The sequence below is a fragment of the Corvus brachyrhynchos genome, unplaced genomic scaffold, assembly GCF_000691975.1.
Source record: "Corvus brachyrhynchos isolate BGI_N302 unplaced genomic scaffold, ASM69197v1 scaffold434, whole genome shotgun sequence".
Taxonomy (NCBI): domain Eukaryota; kingdom Metazoa; phylum Chordata; class Aves; order Passeriformes; family Corvidae; genus Corvus; species Corvus brachyrhynchos.
Window position 1 is genome coordinate 2,143,348 of NW_008238372.1, and position 17,561 is coordinate 2,160,908.

A 17,561-nucleotide genomic window follows, 5' to 3' on the forward strand; every position below is an offset into this window, starting at 1 on the left:
GTGCCCAGATCCCAAGCTTTTGGTGTTCCCAGAGCCTGCCAGGTGGGAGGATGCACAGCAAGGCTCTGAAAGCCCCACTCAGGTTCTCTGGCAGCCAGGAGTTCATTTAAAATTATTACCAAGAAAAGTTCTGTTCTCCTATCTGTGACCTTATCATGATTTCTGAAGTATGATTTCACTTTCATTTGGATGTTTGTAAACCTCAAATTTAAGAGTGGACAGCACTCTTGTATTTGATGACATGCTCATGGTGTTGAGGGTTTTTATTTAAATGCTGGTTTAAGAAAGTCTTCATCCAAGACAGAATCAGGATGCTTCCCATACTGGAGGATCTAGAAAGTGAAAAGTAAATGTGGCCGAGAGCTGCCAACTTTGAAAACCAGTTGTTTGCCTAATGCAGATAAATGCTGCCCCATAGAGCCAAATTCTGAATTTACTTTTGCCACAGATCTGCCAGATAAAGCTAATTAAATTACTTAAGTCTGTCCTTCCCATGGGGTTGCTACGCTGGGTGACGTGACTGCTCTGAAGGAGGAAACAGAACTCTCAGGAGCAACTTCATTTCAATGGGAGCAGAGCTTTGAACATATAAATGCTACATAATGGCAGGTGAACTGGAAAAATTAAGCTGTAAGTTTCTGAAATTGAACATACAAAAAAATTGTGGATATTTTTGAGTTCAGTCTGTGCCTTATTGACATTTTTTCCTGGTGACCCACGTGGCTTTTGAAAATGAACACATTGTTTCTGAAACATTTTGATACAATGGAGATGATAAACTCATGAGGAAATTAATAATTTAAGTCCTCCAAACAGAACATGGAGGGAAAAAAAACCCAATAAGTAACAGTTCATCAAGTGTCTTCTATTCTGAATCACCCTTCAGGTGACTGGTTTGAGGTCACCCAGGAAGCTTGTAGCAGAATTGAGAGCAAAGCAAAGGGCTTGTGATGTTGAAGATGGACAATAATTCTCCCTCTGTTTCTCTCTAGAAAAAATAGTTGTTCTGATGGTAGGAGAAGCTGAACTGTAAATAAGGATATTTAAGCACCGATATTAACTGCCCTTACAGTGTCATATTTCAGAGTGCTTTTAATCTCTACGCAAGCTGGGCCATATTTTGTATTTTTTTGGTAGCAAATATAAGTGCTTAAAAACTCAAGCCATTAACTCTGGAATCTATAAAATGAAAAGGTAGCACACACAATAATATTTTAAAGCACCAGGCCACTTTTGACTCCCCACTAATATGTTAAATAAAATCCACTGTGGCACTTCTGACCTCAAGCTACAACAGCAAAACATTGAGAACTGTTCAGGTCTGACCTAAAAACCTCACCTGTGACATTTTGAGCTTAGCAGATGAGGTCAGGCTATTAACCTTGTTTTCAAATTACAGTGTCTCGTCAAGGCTTGGAGCAAACTGGTCTAGTGGGAGGTGTCCCTGCCCATGGCAGGGGCTGGAGTGAGGTGATTTTTAAGGTCTCTTCCAACCCAAGCCATTCTGTGATTCTGTGATCACAGAGACAGCTCAGCCCTCTGTCACTCCTCAAATGTGCTGCATGTCTGTCAAAGTTATGCAGGGTATCTTTAGTCACAGTTTGAGATTTCTGACCAGCAGCTGAATATCCAGAGGTGCAGCAGAACACCATCAAGAAAGTAAAATCATTGACAAAATTACGGCTCAATCCAAATTGATAGAGCTGGCAATCTGCTTTCTGGGGGAGGAATTGTCAACTTGGAAACTGTAACCTAGGAAGAAAAAGCAGTATTACACCTGAGATAATGGCTATAGTGACTAGTACTGTTTTGATCTCAATGCCTGAGCTGCAAGGATAGACAGCTGGATATGTTTTGTCTGGCTATTTTCATTTTGACAGTCATTTGAAAAATGGTATCATTTAAGAGGCAGCTCTCTCCACCAGAATTTCCATGGTGGCCTGTTAGTGTAGCAGAAGCATAGTGACTGATTTGTCATTCAGTTCCTAAACTCTATCAACAGATCTGTAATATCATTATAATGTTAAGCAAGGCACAACACACATGAAAACCAAAGGTGACAGTAGCTTTTTATGCCACAGCTTGTGACCAGTGCCCCTGATGGTCTCAGGTGTGTGAAATGTCTTGCCTTTCAAAGTCCAAATTGCTCATGGCTTAAAGCTAATCCCCTAAACTCTTGAAAAAAAAAAAAAAATAGAAATTGCATCCCTCCAGACTGCTAAGGGCAAAACTAACTGAGCAGAAGGAAGTTCAGAGATCAGATGTCTATAACAAAGTCATTTTACCTTACTGCTCTCTGCATCTTATCTGAGAATGGATACAAGATTCAACCTCCCTTCCTTCTTCTCCTCTCCCTCCAAAAAAAAAGCCCAGGAAAAGTTTCCAATAACTTCAGGAACAGTGAAATTATACCCCAATTCTTCCTACAGGCTCACATGAAGTGCAGTATTCAGTGGTCCCATTGCTCAAAACTAGGTGCTACTGCAATCACGTCTTCTGTCCTTTGTATCCTCATGAATAGGTCTGAACATTGCCAATGTCAGAACAGTAAGGACACAATGCTAAAAAATTCCTATTCTCAATCTGTTGCTGAAGTCTTTCAGGGCCATCTGAACATCCTTATTTTGGACTATTTGAATAGATTTGAAGCATCCTATTAGAATTTCAAGTCACATTTATTTAAAGTGTTACCTTTCTAAGCATGAAGAGCACTCAGATAGATAATCACTTAATAAGAGGAAAGCAAGGTTAATGCTTTTAGTTCCTGTCTCTGCTTAGTGGCAAAAATACAGACATTAAAATTCTCATCTCATGTTTTAAAAGCTGGGAAGTCACTGGCTAAATGAAAATTTGAACTTTGTTATCCAGTAGAGAAACAGTCACCAGTGGAACATAGGCGACAAACCATTAATTTTCTGATTTAGTTGTAGAGAAAAGTGCTCAAAGAGAACTTGAGCTGCCACTCCCCCACTTAGAGGCAACAACAACAACAAGGTAATATTTTGCCAGTTGAGCCGAGGAGGGTAAAAGTCAGGCGAGAACAAGACACAATGACTGATTAGCTCTGCGTCATCATTAAAAATAAACACAAATCTGGATTAACCTCCTCAAGCGCTCATTATCCGACTGCCAGGACAATCCTACGTGTGCAACCCCACAGATGACCCAGGAATTAGCCGGGCTCTGCTTTTCCCAGCTGTCCTCACCTTTCACTGTCACATGCACACTCTGGCTGGTGGACAGCTGGGGCTGGACCAGGACGTTGCAGGTGTACTCGCCCTCGTCCACCTCCTTCTGCACGTCCGAGAGCTTCAGCGTTCCGTTGTTCTCGAACGCCACTTGGCGATGGTTGAAGGGGAGCAGGTTGGAGTTCTTGTACCACTTGATGGAGTAGTAGGGGTACCCAATGACGCGGCAGTGGATGTAGGTGTCCCGCCCAGCGATGGCTGTGATGTTCTTCATCGGCCGAATGCTCGCTGGCCCTGAGAAGGCAAAAGAAAGAAACTCTTGAAGACAATTTAAAGGCATGTTTGCTCGAGGGAATGTCTGAATTATTTCTGGATATACAAATGTTAACGGATGCGGCTCACACCACACTTCTTTAGCATTTGACAGATTTTTCCTTTTAAGAGCTACTTAAGCAGTTTCCCTAATCTTTGTATGCTCTAGTTTTTCCTTACCCTGCAGCATCCATACTAATTATGTGGGAGTATATATCTGTTAGCCAACACTTGCCTGATAAAATCTTTGCTGCGTTACAAATTAAAAGGCTGAGTGTGATTTAATTAATGTGAAATACTAACACTGATATGAAGCTAGAATCCTGTTACACATGAGAACACTGACACAGTTAGCTTTTTTGTTTGCTAGGTATATAAAGTATAATACCATGAGGATGGGTATTATGCCATGTAGAGCTGGAAATTCAAGCTAAAGTTCTGTATACATGAATAATTACAATGGATGTTGGACAAGTAAAGGAGGAAAGGAAAAGAAAAACAGAACATGCACAGCAGGATTAAAGCAAAGAGACTGTGAACTATTAAAGATGAGTATAGGAAAAATAGACTAAAGGACACAAGCCAAAGGGTTCTTCCAACATTTAACCATACCATACACTTTCTAGATGGGGCTGGAGAGGCAGGGTGGGGAAAGAGAGCGGGGGAGAAAAGGAGAGGAAAAAACAGTAAGTTGGTTTTTTGGCATTCCAAGAATCATCTCATCACATGCAACAATCTTCTTCTCCACTACAATGAGTAATGTGTGTTTTTTTTGAGGAGCTGATTTGACAAGCACCTCTTACGTTTATTCGAGCCTGGTACAGGATGACTCCCGCAGAGTTGTTGGCAGTGCAGCGATAAACGCCCCCGTCCCGGACCTGAGTGTTGGAGATGTTCAGGTAACTGACCACGTTGCCCTCAGATGTGATGATCTGGCTGATCCGGTGGCTGCCGTCCTTCACGATGGGATCCTCGTCCAGTGTCCAGGTGATCGTGGGCAGGGGAGTCCCCTTCACGTTGCACATGAGGGACACTGGCTCTCCTGGGCTCACCACCTTCTCGCTGAAGGCAGAGATGATTTTGGGAGTTCCGTCTGCCGAGGGAAAGAAAAGCAGGAACACAGTGCTTACATGGTATAAAGCTTGTCCCCTCTATCCTGGACCATATCCCATGAGCCAAGATCTTTTTTAGAAGCAACACAAACAATTTTTTTCCAGGATGTCACCCTAATTATTGAGAATGGAAAAAGAAAAATTATGCCAGTAGAGGACTTAAATGACCCTTTGCTTATGGCAAGTTTCTTTTTCATCTTCTGAGAAACCTGGTAGTGGCTCTGCTGTAGGAAAAACACTTGAATAGATGGATCAGGCATCTCTATGAACTGCCGGGTTCCTGCAGTAAAGTTTTAAAACCATATGCAGTTCATTATAAAAGACACACAGCAAAACTTCAACACATTTGGACATTCTCTTCTCCTGGTAGATTTTAGCTCTTTGGGAAGTTAAGGCTGAATCCTGTTGTCAAGATCCAAGCACAACTTGCATAGGCTGATTTCACACAGCAGTTTAGTCCTGACACACAATGCCCCATTTAGGAAAGTATTAAATTAAGCTTTTCTGAATACACATTGCCAGCAATAGCAGTGATGCCAATTTTTTTCTGTGGTCATTTTGTGCTACAGAGAAATATTTCTCTGATTGAGAGCATTCAGATGCTTTATCTTGTGAGCTGTCTCCCAAAATACTCAGCCTCTACCAGACAAATGAATAAAGAAAATGGGTGGGCACAGAAACTTTGTAAGCAGGGAGCAGGATTAAGTACCCACCTCTCCAGAGTGTTCAGTGGGGTAACATTTAAGAGTGCTGACACCCTGGTATTAGTTAGGAGGTTCCTTCTGCGATCATGCAATGCAGGTTTGTTTTCCTTTGAAAATGTTACTTTAAAATTCCCTTGTTTTCCACATGGTAAAAAGGTAAGCACTGGCATTCTCAGAATGCTGAAAGGCCTCAGCATCCCTGGAAGAGCGTTTTTTTTTTTTTTATTATTTCTTTTTTTTTCCCTTTGCCCTCTCTCTCTTTCATTTCTGTCCCATTGGTTAGGAGACAGAGTTTCTAATTTATTTCTTTATTTTGATTCCTGACTCTCTTCCTTTCCTTTGTGGTGCACTGGATACTGTCACCCCTCAGAAGACAGAACAGCAGCAACAAAAAAAAGGCTTTTTATCCTGAAAGGGAGCTGACACAGGACCAATAAATCTGTGAGTGTGCACACTATGTACCTCTGCCACCCCTCCTCCTCTTTTTTCCCCTCTTTTTTTAATTCAAGTGACAGGCTTTTTTTGAGATGAAAGCAGACATTATTTTCCCAGTGAGACCTGAGTGTCTTTGAAATCTTCCCTGCTGTTGCTCTCTGATAACCTGCACTCTCCCGACACCATGATAGATTATCAATATGCTCTTTAGGCTTTCCTAGTCACGGGAGATGGTTGCCGAGGTAACTTGGTCCAGGCAGGTAATCTCTTCTTCTTCTATAGAGACTCTAAAAATAATGTCCATGCCATGCCTGCACCACGGCCTCATTAGTGAGCTGCCTCTGTGCAAATTGATGACTTTCCTCACTTGATTAGCACGTAGAACATTGTATCAGTTATTTAAGATGATCTCCAAGCCTCCAGCCAACACGACCAAACAGAAGAGCAATGTTTGGATTTTTAATAGAGACCTGCTTGGGAAGGATTTTTGTTTTTAAATCAATTTTTCCATTCTGTTATGAGTGGGGCACAATAAATCCCATGGACATTTCATAAGTATCCTCTCTTTTTTAAGCTCCACTGATGCCAAAATGATTTTTGCTTTTATATATTCTTCATATATATTCATAACTGTAGACTATTACTGTATACGTACATAGTTCCTAGATAACCTCAGTAATTTTCCTACCCTGATAGAGAGACAGAACACATTCCAAAAGCCCCAATCCCATCTTGCTTTTTCCTGGGAACCAAGGATGAGCTACCCCTCCAAGACACTTTCCCATAAACGAAGTTCAGCTAGTACAGCTGGCAGCAAAAAAGAAGGGCTCCAGAAGAGGTGGAACCAAGGGGGAGAATTACCTCATTACTTGTGGTTCTAATTGGGAATTCTTGTCAATTATGCTAATTTGCTAAATTTATGAAATGCATTCGCCCTATGTGGGGTGGGAATTTTTCCTTATCTGCCCCTGGAGCCCTCCAACTGAAGACCAGCTTTGATATTACCACCTATACTAATATTGTCTCGAAAGTGTTTTGTTTCATTTCCAGATCTTTAAGGCATCGCCACTCTAAAATGATAGCACCAAAGATGACTTGTGCGGTATTTTGGAAACCAAAATTGCTAGACAGGTAGAGACTGACCTTCCAGTACCACCTGGACATAGTCTTGAGCTGACATCTTGTCCTTGCGCACAAAGCACTGGTAGGCCCCGCCATCACTCTTGGCCATGCCATCCATGATCAGGTTCTCCCGGTTGACGCCGGTGATGCGGACGTTGTTGCCAGGGTTGATGATTTCCCCGTTGCGGTACCAGGACAGCTCCTGGTCCTCAGTTCCCGTCACACTGCAGGACAAGGACACTTGGCTACCAACACTGCTTTTGACTTTGCGCGGGCTGATGGTGGCTTTTAGTGGTTCTGGAGGTTTGAGTCGAAGTAAGGGAGAGAGAAAGGGAAATAGAGCATATTGAGTATAAATGTGCATTTATGTGCAAGTGGCAAATCAACACTCAATTAAGGAGAAAAATAAAAATCACAGCCATATCCTTCTTAAAAGACAAAACAAAACCAAGTAACAGATGACAGCATTACTTAAAAAAAAAATTTTTGCCACTGACATCCATGACAGAAAAAAATAGGTCTATAGGCACAACCCATTCCTCATGTAGTCCCATGCTCAGGTAAGCAGTAGGATCAGACCTACACGTAACACCATTAGTGCCGAGGGCTTTAACGTGGCACTACACATGTTTTGGGAGGGCAGGATGTTATTTCACCTTAGTTCAGAATGGATCTTTGAAACTGGTGCATTAAGTGTGTTCCTGAAACTCATTGTCTGGTTTAATTTCCTGCAAAAGGAACCAAATTTACAATTTCCCAAACCACTCCCTGATGTGAACAAGTGCAGCAAATGCCAGTGACAAGATTAGCTTTGGAGGGTGGAAGATGTTAACACAGGTACACCCATGGATATCCATCTGATCTGTCCACATGGAAGTGTTCTAGTGTGTGGGCTCACCAGATTTTCTGCTTCGATGTGGGAGGACTACAGTATTTTCAAGTCAGCCTTAAGAAACAGCAGGACAGGAAAATGCGAGTTTTACATTGCAAGAAAAAGAGGATGAACAGCACTGAAGAAAAGTTATAAATGTAAATGCAAGGGAAACAATCTTTATCCTGCCACCTAGGAGTTATCAGCACTGCAGAACACAGATTTCACCTCATGCTTTGTATATATTGGTTTGACTTCCTTATAAAGATAAGGGACTACTATCACCACAGATACTATCTCTGACACTAAATACAGACCCGCCTATTTTCTCTTTTGGCAGCTTGCATACAAACATACACACACATGCACACAGACACACTTAAAAAAGAAAAGCAACTTGTTCACTTTATTAATATTTTATAACATAAAAGTTGGAATAAATCTATAGTGGCTAATTAGTGACAGAGGCCTGGAAAAAAACACACAGTGGCATCAGACATTCTGGATTACAGACATGTACATAACAAAACTTTTCTCTACCATGGTACTGGCAATAGTTAATCTTCACATTCATATTAATGTTAAAAGTCACTGAATATCTCTCTGTTTCCTATAAAAAGACCACAAAGGCTCAAACCTGGCAATGACCCACTAAACAAAATAGTTGCACAAAATAGTCACACTCAAGTGCATCACCGATATCCCAGAGCCATGATGATGCAAGTAAGCCACATCCTCCATTGCAGAGGAGGGTAAAATTTCTTTGCACAGCTTTTGTTTCCTGCCAACCTGATCCAGGGAATTTCTACGGGCTGGCTGAGTGCAGAGTCATTACGAAAAGCACATCACCAGGCACTGGGGATGCTTTGGGTATCACCAGCAATACAATTACATCATGTCTCTGCAAGTTTTGACTTTTCATCATAAAAGACAGATGGAATGAAATGCATTTTTATGAGTATTTTTATGTATTTTGATGAACACATTTAGAACCAAAGTTCCTCAGTTATAACTCATGAATGGCAGATTTTTCACCTTGGTTTTATTTTGCCCAAAAACATTATGTGCAATTATTTGTGAGGATGCTTTTGTGGCCTGAACTACTCACAAACTTCTCCCTTTTCAGCTTGCTAGTCATGCTGTCTAGGTGGAAACGTTAGTTCACAGAGCATTATTTCTATCCCAGGAAATAATTTTGGGTTTTTTTCAAAAGTAGTAGAATAACACTTTTCCAGTGTGGTGCTCCTGAAGTAATAATTATCTTTGTAGAATTTGTGAAACATTCAGAATATTCACACATGAATACTCGACTGAGGGGAGGTATGAGTATTCAATATTACTGAGCACCGTGAGTCATGGCAATGAGAGTTTGGCAGCTTTATTTATGAGAACATTTGCAATTTCTTTTCCAGCACCCAATTCATGCTTCTAAATTACATATCCTCCATGTGATAAATTATAGAGCTACACTGGAAATTGCATCCATTTGCACTTCTGATCGCTCAATTGCCCAACTAACTCATCTCCACAGAGCTTGCCTTGTGTCCTTCCACAACTTTGAAGACTTTAATCATCACTAAGATAAATTAAGGAAACAGAAGGTACAGCAAGGTAAGGCAACAACTTCATGCTGATGCCTAAAAAGTTTTGGTTTTTTGTATTTTTCATATATTCGTGGCTCCGTAGAATACTATTACATATTTATATAGCTCCTAGTGTTTTTCCTGCCCTTTCTCTTAGATTCTAGAACAATATGCTAACCTTCTAACACATTCCTGAAATACTGTTTTGTCTTATTTTCAAGTAGAGGACCCATGAGAAGAAAATTTTGTTTTCCGACCAGAATCTGAGAAGACATAACAAGAAGTGGGGCAAAGAAGCTGTGGACCAACTCCAAAAATAGCCTTACCAACAGCTCTTCACATTGGATGATATTTGTAAAGAATGCTAATTTGTTAAATTTATAAAATTGTAGAGATCCAGTACCCAGTGAGCCCATGACTGTTGGGACACCTGGAAGCTTCCAACAAAGGTTTGCTTTTTATTTTACTATTTCAACACTGGTGCAAGGGCTCTTCTCTTTCGATATCAGGCAACAACACCAACAGTCAACTGTGACAGGACTTTCCATCCCCTGACACAACAAAAGACTTAGCTACTTCCCCCATGGCTAAACTAGGCTGGAATGGTTTGTCCTGTGATGAATTATCTCGGTTGAAAACACCCTTAGCCAGCAATAAACATCCTGCCTTGAATGCATGGGAAAAGGATAAGCAGAAGTAAGTGACTGACAGACAAGCACTTTTGAACTATAAAAGACCACTTGATTTTCATAAAATCAGAAATGTCTTATACACTCTCTGAGTGTGTGGAGAGTTCTCCTCGATCCTGAGACATTGGCATTGACATACTTCCCTGAGATTGAGAGAAATTAGGAGAACATGATTCTCCTAATCTCAATCTGCACACCACTATCTGCACACCACTATCATGCACTGGTAAGTGACATTGGCTCCTAATCTATACGATTTCTTCGCCAGCTGTAACATAGGTACCTTTATTATCATGCACTGTATTTTTATCTCCTAGTAGTTCTTTCTGTGTTATCCTGTGTGGTAAATCCGTTGAAAGTCTTATGTCTGTTTTCCTTGTGTCTATTTAATAAATAATTCATGTTGTAATAGACCTGATCGGTCGTTATTAAGGACCTGCGAGTGAGAGTGGGTTTTGGGGTGCTGGCCTCCTCAATAAAAGCTGCTGTCCACTGCCAGAAACCTGCCAAAGGCAGGGACTTGTCTAAGCTCTCCCCTCTCATTCATAGCATCAACCCACGACCTACGTTTGACGTAGAGGCGCCCGATCATCTCGGCGGTGCCGTAGTTGTTCCACACCTCGCAGACGTAGCTGCCCGAGTCCGAGGGCCGTGTGTTCTCGATGAGCAGCCCCGTGACCGTTTGCCGGAAGCGGCTGTCGGGCTCCCAGGGGATGTTGTCCTTCAGCCAGCGGTACTTTGGTGCCGGGTGCCCTGATGCTTTGCAAGGCAGCTCCACTCGCTGTCCTGCCATGGCTTTGCGGTGGTCAAACCCATCTAGGATAGATGGAGCTGAATTCGCTGGGTCTGAAACAGAAAACAAAGAGGAACTCTTTTCAGTGAGAGCCTTAAAATTAATCCACTAACCAATATGTCAATATATTTTCTCCTGCATTTTCCGACTCGCCAGCCCGGTGTTTTGGGCACTACGGTTTGCTTCTCTGACCCAGCCACCAGTCTGAGTCATGGTGGCTGGGATCCAGCAGCACATGCTGCTGAAGCAACTCATCACTGCTTGGAAATCCTCTCACTGGATTTTTTCCAGATGGCAAATGTTTCACTGGTCATCTTTCATGTTCCCTGTGAGAGGCATGGAGAGCCAGAAATGTGTTGTCTTAACAATTATTGCTACTTTTAGACTAGATTGAAGCCAGCACATTGTCCCTTCTTCTCGGTGGTCTAAAGGCTTTGAATTAAAGGAGCAATTTATTCCCTTGTCAGGAGAGAAATGGGCAAAGGCACAGGGATTTCTATCTGTAGTCTAACTGACAGACAAGTCTTTTCTTCTTCTCTGGAAAAAGAACTTAACGTGACAAGACCAACTTACAGCTTAATAGTGCATCTTTCTGTGCTCAATTTGCTGACAACGGCAGCTCTCATTTGTGCAGCACCTGGCATGGATTTATGTATCTCACACAAGTCTGGCAGGATTGCCTTCACCAGAGGTGCATGTACCCATCAGAAATAGTGCTTTGTTTGTGATCTCAAGTTTGAAAACTTTTGGAGACAGAGGTTGACACAATTTAAAATTTTGTGCAGCCCATCCTGGAGCTATTGCAACAAAAACACTGAGCAAATATTCATCAAAGTATTTTCTCATCACACTCACCCACTTGCTAAGATTTTGGTCTCACAAAGAAACTCCACATGCTGACCAGCTCCTACCTGACACACTGACCTCTTTTTGGGTATATCTAATCACAGCTGACTGAATGTAGGTGTGATTGCCACAATTCTGGCATTTTCAAGTGGCATTTTAACTTAGCAAACTCAGGTGCTGCTCACAGGGCATCTGCAGCAGGTCCCTATAAGGAACCGGAGAGATTAGAGGAGCAGTTCATGCTGAATTCAAGCTATTCCAAAAGTAATCAGTACCTGAGCCAGCTGGTTTAAAACTAGCTTAGATATATCTCCATGAACTTCAGCCACACCTGGGACGGTACCCATGACAGCAAACAGCTTAAGGCTACTCAAGTTAAACTATCAATGCAGAAACCAAAACTGTGATATTAAAAAAATGGACTAAATAATATTTTTTTTTGGTGACTATATCTAGATAAAGCCCCCAAAATGCCAAGTGCAGTGAAAGGTGACAACAGAGGTTTTTCTGCTTTCCAGGTGCCAGGAAAACACTGAGCCACTGAGGGCAAAGCCACCTTCAGCTTGCTGAGTGTCTCATTAAGAAGGAGGCGGCAATGGTTAAATGAGTGATTTTGGATGAATCAGTGGCCTCGAGGTCTGTATTTGGCACCAAGATGGGACATATTTTGAGCTTGCCATGCTGTTTATGTCTGGCTCAGTGAAAGCACAATCTGCCAGCATGCTGCTGGGAAGGCCAATGTCAATTTGACTAATTGATCAGCCAAGCTCCTCTCTCGCCGTTTGGGTCATCAGGTGTCCCTGTTTCCAGGGCACAGATTCTTTTGTGGGGAATTAACTGACAGTAAAACCACAAGCAGGCAAGAAATTAAAGCTTCGGGCTCTTAAGAAGGTTACATTTACAGGAAATCAATTTCTTCAGTTGCAAGTAATGATTAAATATTTAAGTAATAAAAAAGTAGAACTGTCTTTTAGAGGCATTGTCTGTGCATTCCTACTCAAGCAGCACAGCAGACCCTGGATTCTCTATCCCAGGGTCACTTCGCTTTTTTCCTTCTCAACTTGAGCCTTTGTCATGAGCAGCACAGCCTGGAGTCCCAGCTGCAGGACAGCTAAACTAGGATTTGCCTACATACTGAAGAAGATTTCACCCTGCTGGTATAGAGGAGGTTTTTAAAATATATTCAGGGATACACAAGATGTGATTCCAGTGACCTGCTTTCTTCAACTCTGTGCTTATATATTTAAATGGACAGTAAAAACATTTCTTGGGTTGTCCCTGGAACAGACTCCTATTTAGAGCTCCTACAATGCATATATTCCAGTTAGGGAAAAAAAAACCCAAATGAAAAACCAAACAAAGCACAAAACAGAATCCCAGCATTCATTCGCAATCACCTGCAATGAGGCAAAAAATAGCAAAGTAACAAAACCCAGTTCCAATATGTGTTTAGGGTCTTTTGAATTATTACTTTGCCATGCTTTAAGTCAGCTGCAAATCACTTCCAGCAAGGACAATGGTGAAAAACTGAGGCAAAATACCGTTCTAAAATATTCTACTTCGGACCTTCTTTGAAGGACAGAAGAAGGAAATTGTTATGCTTTAAAAATCATAAGGATTTTTCGGAGTGTTGGGGTTAAGAAGCAGTAATGATTTTGGGAGCTGGGATTCATGGCAGGACAAATTTGCTATTGGAAAAGCACATTATAATGGTTCTTAGAAGTATATTCTGTTGCATGTTAATGGATTTGATTTTAATTTTATTTAAAAAGGCCATGTGATTTCAAGGAGGTGTTCTTACTCCAAATGAAATTTGGAACTTCATTTTGGTCATAAGCATATTAACTATTCACTATTTTTGCTATTTTTTTTAAATTTGCTGTTATCGGCACATTACCATTCTCACTCTTTCAAAACAATAATGAAGCTTAACTTGTATTAAATGTGGCCAGGAAACATGAGAAATTTCCACCACAAACTATTTCATGCCCAAAAGAGTGAAGAACATATATAGATGGAAAAGGCAGGCAAAATTGTACGTCTCATGCAAGTAGACCTTTCAGAACTGTGTACATGGATTCCCTGATCCCAGTTCTTAAAGGACTCACTCTCTTAAAATATAAATTCCAGTTAAAACAAAGTAAAACCCTTTGGAGAAATAAAAAAGGACAAACTCTGCCTTTGATTGCTGCATTTGTTCAGTAGAGTAACAGGACTGGAAATCAGAGCCCACTCTAGCCCTGATCAAGAATAATTAACCCTGTTGGATTAAAAAAGTCACTTATAGCATATAGGTAAAATTTGCTCTTTCAGTTTGGTCTGTGGAGGAGAACTCAAAAGGCAACTCCAGACAGAGCACAGCTTTTAGGGTGTTTGTCCTAAATTTCAAACAAGACAGAGCTTTCATGTTCCCCCTTTTGTTCAGTGAGATAACCAGAATTTTTCCTATGGTAACCAAGATACAACCCTGATTTTATTTGTTCCCACTGGCTCAGCCTTAGCATGATTTCACATGGAAGCAGACCATATTATGGAACCAGTTGGAAGGGTAGAACCCTTCCTGTTCCTAGAAGACCACAGCAGGCAGATTATTGTGCAGGAGAATTTCTTCATGTGGCAGGGGAAAGCAAAGGCAAGAATTCTACCCACAGGGGACACCTATCAAAGGGAGAAACTCCGGGATCTGACTGGTAAGTTATTCTAACCTGAACAATCCCACTATTTCTTTTTAATCATTACTATATTTAAGAACTGGCCTGTGTGTTCAGAGGGCTCCAAAATACTTCAACGTCCATTTTGGAGGAGGGAAGGAAGTATGTCAATAATGGAAAACTTTGTGCTCACCTCTGTGTCCCTTAGGGCTCTCAAACAGAGGACTGGAGAGCTGAGAAGTCACCACTAGAGTTTTATTCTGACAAAAGGACCAAATGAGGAGAGGACAGGGTCAAAACGGGAATGATCGCACTGACTGTTAGATTGGGAAAGTCACCAAATCCTGACTGACCTTTAGGGCAACTTAGCAGCAGGGAAAAGGAGAAAAAGGAATGTGGGGCTTTCAGTGGGATGGTGGGCATGATTTATGTAGGGTAAGGATACAGGGAGACAGTCTGGGATACAGCCCCAGTGAGCTCTGTGGATGTAGGAAAACCCCTCTGGATTTGCACCCGTGCAAACACAGGGTGCAGTTACAGACAAGCAGCAAATGAGGGACAGGAAGGGGAGGTGGAGAAGTGCTAATCCTACACAGACATATTTGAGAGCAAGTTCCAGACCCAGTCTTGGGATCAGCTCCTCCTTCACTTCAACCTCAACTGGCACTGCCTCCCACAGAGGAAAAATGGGGGAAAAGCTGGATTGGAGCAGCACCGTATTGAGAGCCCCGAGTGTGTGATGACTGTGTGTGGGGAACCCAAGCATCCATCACACACACAGCAATCAGGAGACAATTTAAAACTACAAGGAAAAGTTAAAATAGCCCATCCACCTTCCCATTTTCCCATCTGCTGCACAAATTACCCTGGGACTCAGCCCTGAGCATGGAGAGCCTCCAGCCAGCCCCTCTGGTGCCTGCAGCACCCCTGGATGCATTGGCACAGGTCATGTGCTCCTTACGGCTGGAAATTCCTCCTGGAATCAGGGGAACATGCTGTTTTCCCCAGGGTAGGAGTGAGATGAATGAAAAGGAAGGCTGAAAGGCACCTCAGTTAACCTGAGACTCCTGAAGCGGAAATATCTACAGCTGAGTGAAATGTCCTGAGCTCCTCCTGTGGTCAACAGAGAGAAATAGGCACCATGGGGCAGTTCAGATCACCCCAAAGTAGGACAGGTACACTACCCCTAAAAGTGTCCCTCTTCTTTGGTTACACAGGGAAGTTAAGGCAATTAAATCCTTTCCCTGCATAAGTCTACTTTTGAAGGGATGAATCCCATCTGCAGTCCTTTTATAAAGTACTCTAAACCTGCTAAAAATCACCGTGCTGAATGCAGGTGAACCCTACAGGCCTTCAGGAAATAGCGACTAAGAGGTGAAAAACAGATGAAAAATAAAGGATTTTTAAATGGCCCATTTGATTTTGCAGCAGCTCCCCACTTCCATTTGATAGAAAGGTGGCTGTTGCACACAAGAACGTGTCTTGCCAGCTGAGCACACTAGAGAGAGACATGTGCAGCATTTCATTTAGCAGGATACAGAAAAGGAGCACCTGATACAAAAAGTCTTGCGCTGTTGCTTTGTCGCGTTTCTCCAGTGTATCTGTGCCTTGTGATACATCGGTAGTTGTACAGTCCATCTTCATTCTGTACGTCTAAAATATACAAGGCTCCCGTGGATGTGATGAGAAATCTAGGTCCTGAAAGACACAAGAATTTGCAGGGCTTAAAATATATGCAGGTTGTTACTCTCACACTGAAGGATGGATGACAAAGGTCCTGAAGATTTTTTTTTTTTGCCAGGTTTGAAGCTGCCAGTTCCAAGCTTACCAAGTGCTTGCTGTAAATGCATAAAAGTATCAATTCATGTATATTTTATATGCACTTCATGTGCAAAAAGAAGGGATCTTTAAGGAAAATGTGAGGAAAGAAGGAAAGAAATGTGCCATGGTCTGTATCAAAATTAATAACCATACAAGAGGGATCTGAAGTAAAATATGGGGAAAAGAACCAATGCATTAATCCAGTTTAATTCACTATTGCAGGATGATACGATGCAATTCAGCAGCAGAACTGTGGGTGTTAGAAAGGCAGTGAAGCTGCTCACAACTGCAGTGCTTGCAAGTTAAACAGGGTTAGGAGCAGTCCCAACCCACCCCACCCAGCAAAGCAACAATCTCTAAAACCAAACAAGACTGACATGTTCAAGGTCAGAGTTTCTCCCATTATTCTCTCAAAATAAAAGTATTACAGGTTAAATTTTCTTCAAATATGAATTTTTTATGCTTAGCTCTAGAATATGTGGAAAATACCGTGGTGGATATGGTCATGTGCAGTTTTGATCATTTGACACCTGCAGAAGTGCCTCTGTTCTTTTTTACGCCCACTCTAAAAGCAAGGAAACAAAACCACCTAAAATCTACACAGTACATGTTTACTCTATAGTGCTTCTCACAATGCAATAAATTAAAATAGCATGTTTAGAACACATTTCAAACTTAAGCCTCACCCAGTTAATATTTCCACTTAAAAAATACTGTAGTCTAAGTTGTGTGCACTTTTCCAAAACTTTTACACTGAGGCAAACAATATCTTTTCTTTTTCATGTCTGCTAAATTTCTCTAGTAGATGGTAGCTCTTACAATATATGTACCTGTATCTATGTATTATAAAATATATCAGGCTCCAGAATTAGGGGAGAAATACACAGGGTTGAAACCCATTATGAACTAGTATTCAGTAATATGCAGCAAGAAATAACTCCTTTTCTTCCGAGTCCTATTTGAACAATGACTTTTTAATAATTAAGTGTAGTCAGGATGCTTGCTCCCACATGCATCACTGGGAAAGCAATCCAACAGAGAGAAGACAGAAAGGAAATAGTTTCATTACAGAGGGCAATATCCTTTAAATCATAATATAAAAGAAATTGAGAAAAAAATTAACAACCACTTAATGCCACAGGACAGGTCTGACACTTAGAGCAGATAATATTAAACAAAAAATCAGCCCACCTCTCCCATCCATGCAAGTATCAAGAATTATTAAAAAACCACACCAGGGTTAAATAAGTGGTGGGGTTGTTTAGCCTAAAGAAAATTTTGGAGGGACAGGGGTGATATTATTGCTCTCTAAATATCCATGACAGGAAGGTGCACCCAGGGGGGGTCAGGCCCTGCTCCCAGGGAACAAAGAACAGGAGGAGAGGGAATGGCATCAAGCTGTGCCAGGGAAGGGTCGAGTTGGACAGCAGCAGG

At 41.6% G+C, this 17,561-nt stretch overlaps 1 protein-coding gene across 1 annotated transcript in view; it reads right to left on the minus strand.

Moving 5' to 3' along the window:
• The window catches only part of DSCAM (DS cell adhesion molecule), a 445,083-nt gene that overhangs the window by 161,465 nt on the left and 266,057 nt on the right, over positions 1-17,561 (minus strand). The window contains exons 4-8 of the mRNA XM_017736327.1: positions 15,858-16,004; positions 10,584-10,862; positions 6,895-7,170; positions 4,297-4,593; positions 3,207-3,482 (exon numbers count right to left, since the gene is read on the minus strand). Of these exons, the coding sequence (XP_017591816.1) occupies positions 3,207-3,482; positions 4,297-4,593; positions 6,895-7,170; positions 10,584-10,862; positions 15,858-16,004 (1,275 nt within the window). The remainder of the gene's footprint in view (positions 1-3,206; positions 3,483-4,296; positions 4,594-6,894; positions 7,171-10,583; positions 10,863-15,857; positions 16,005-17,561) is intronic.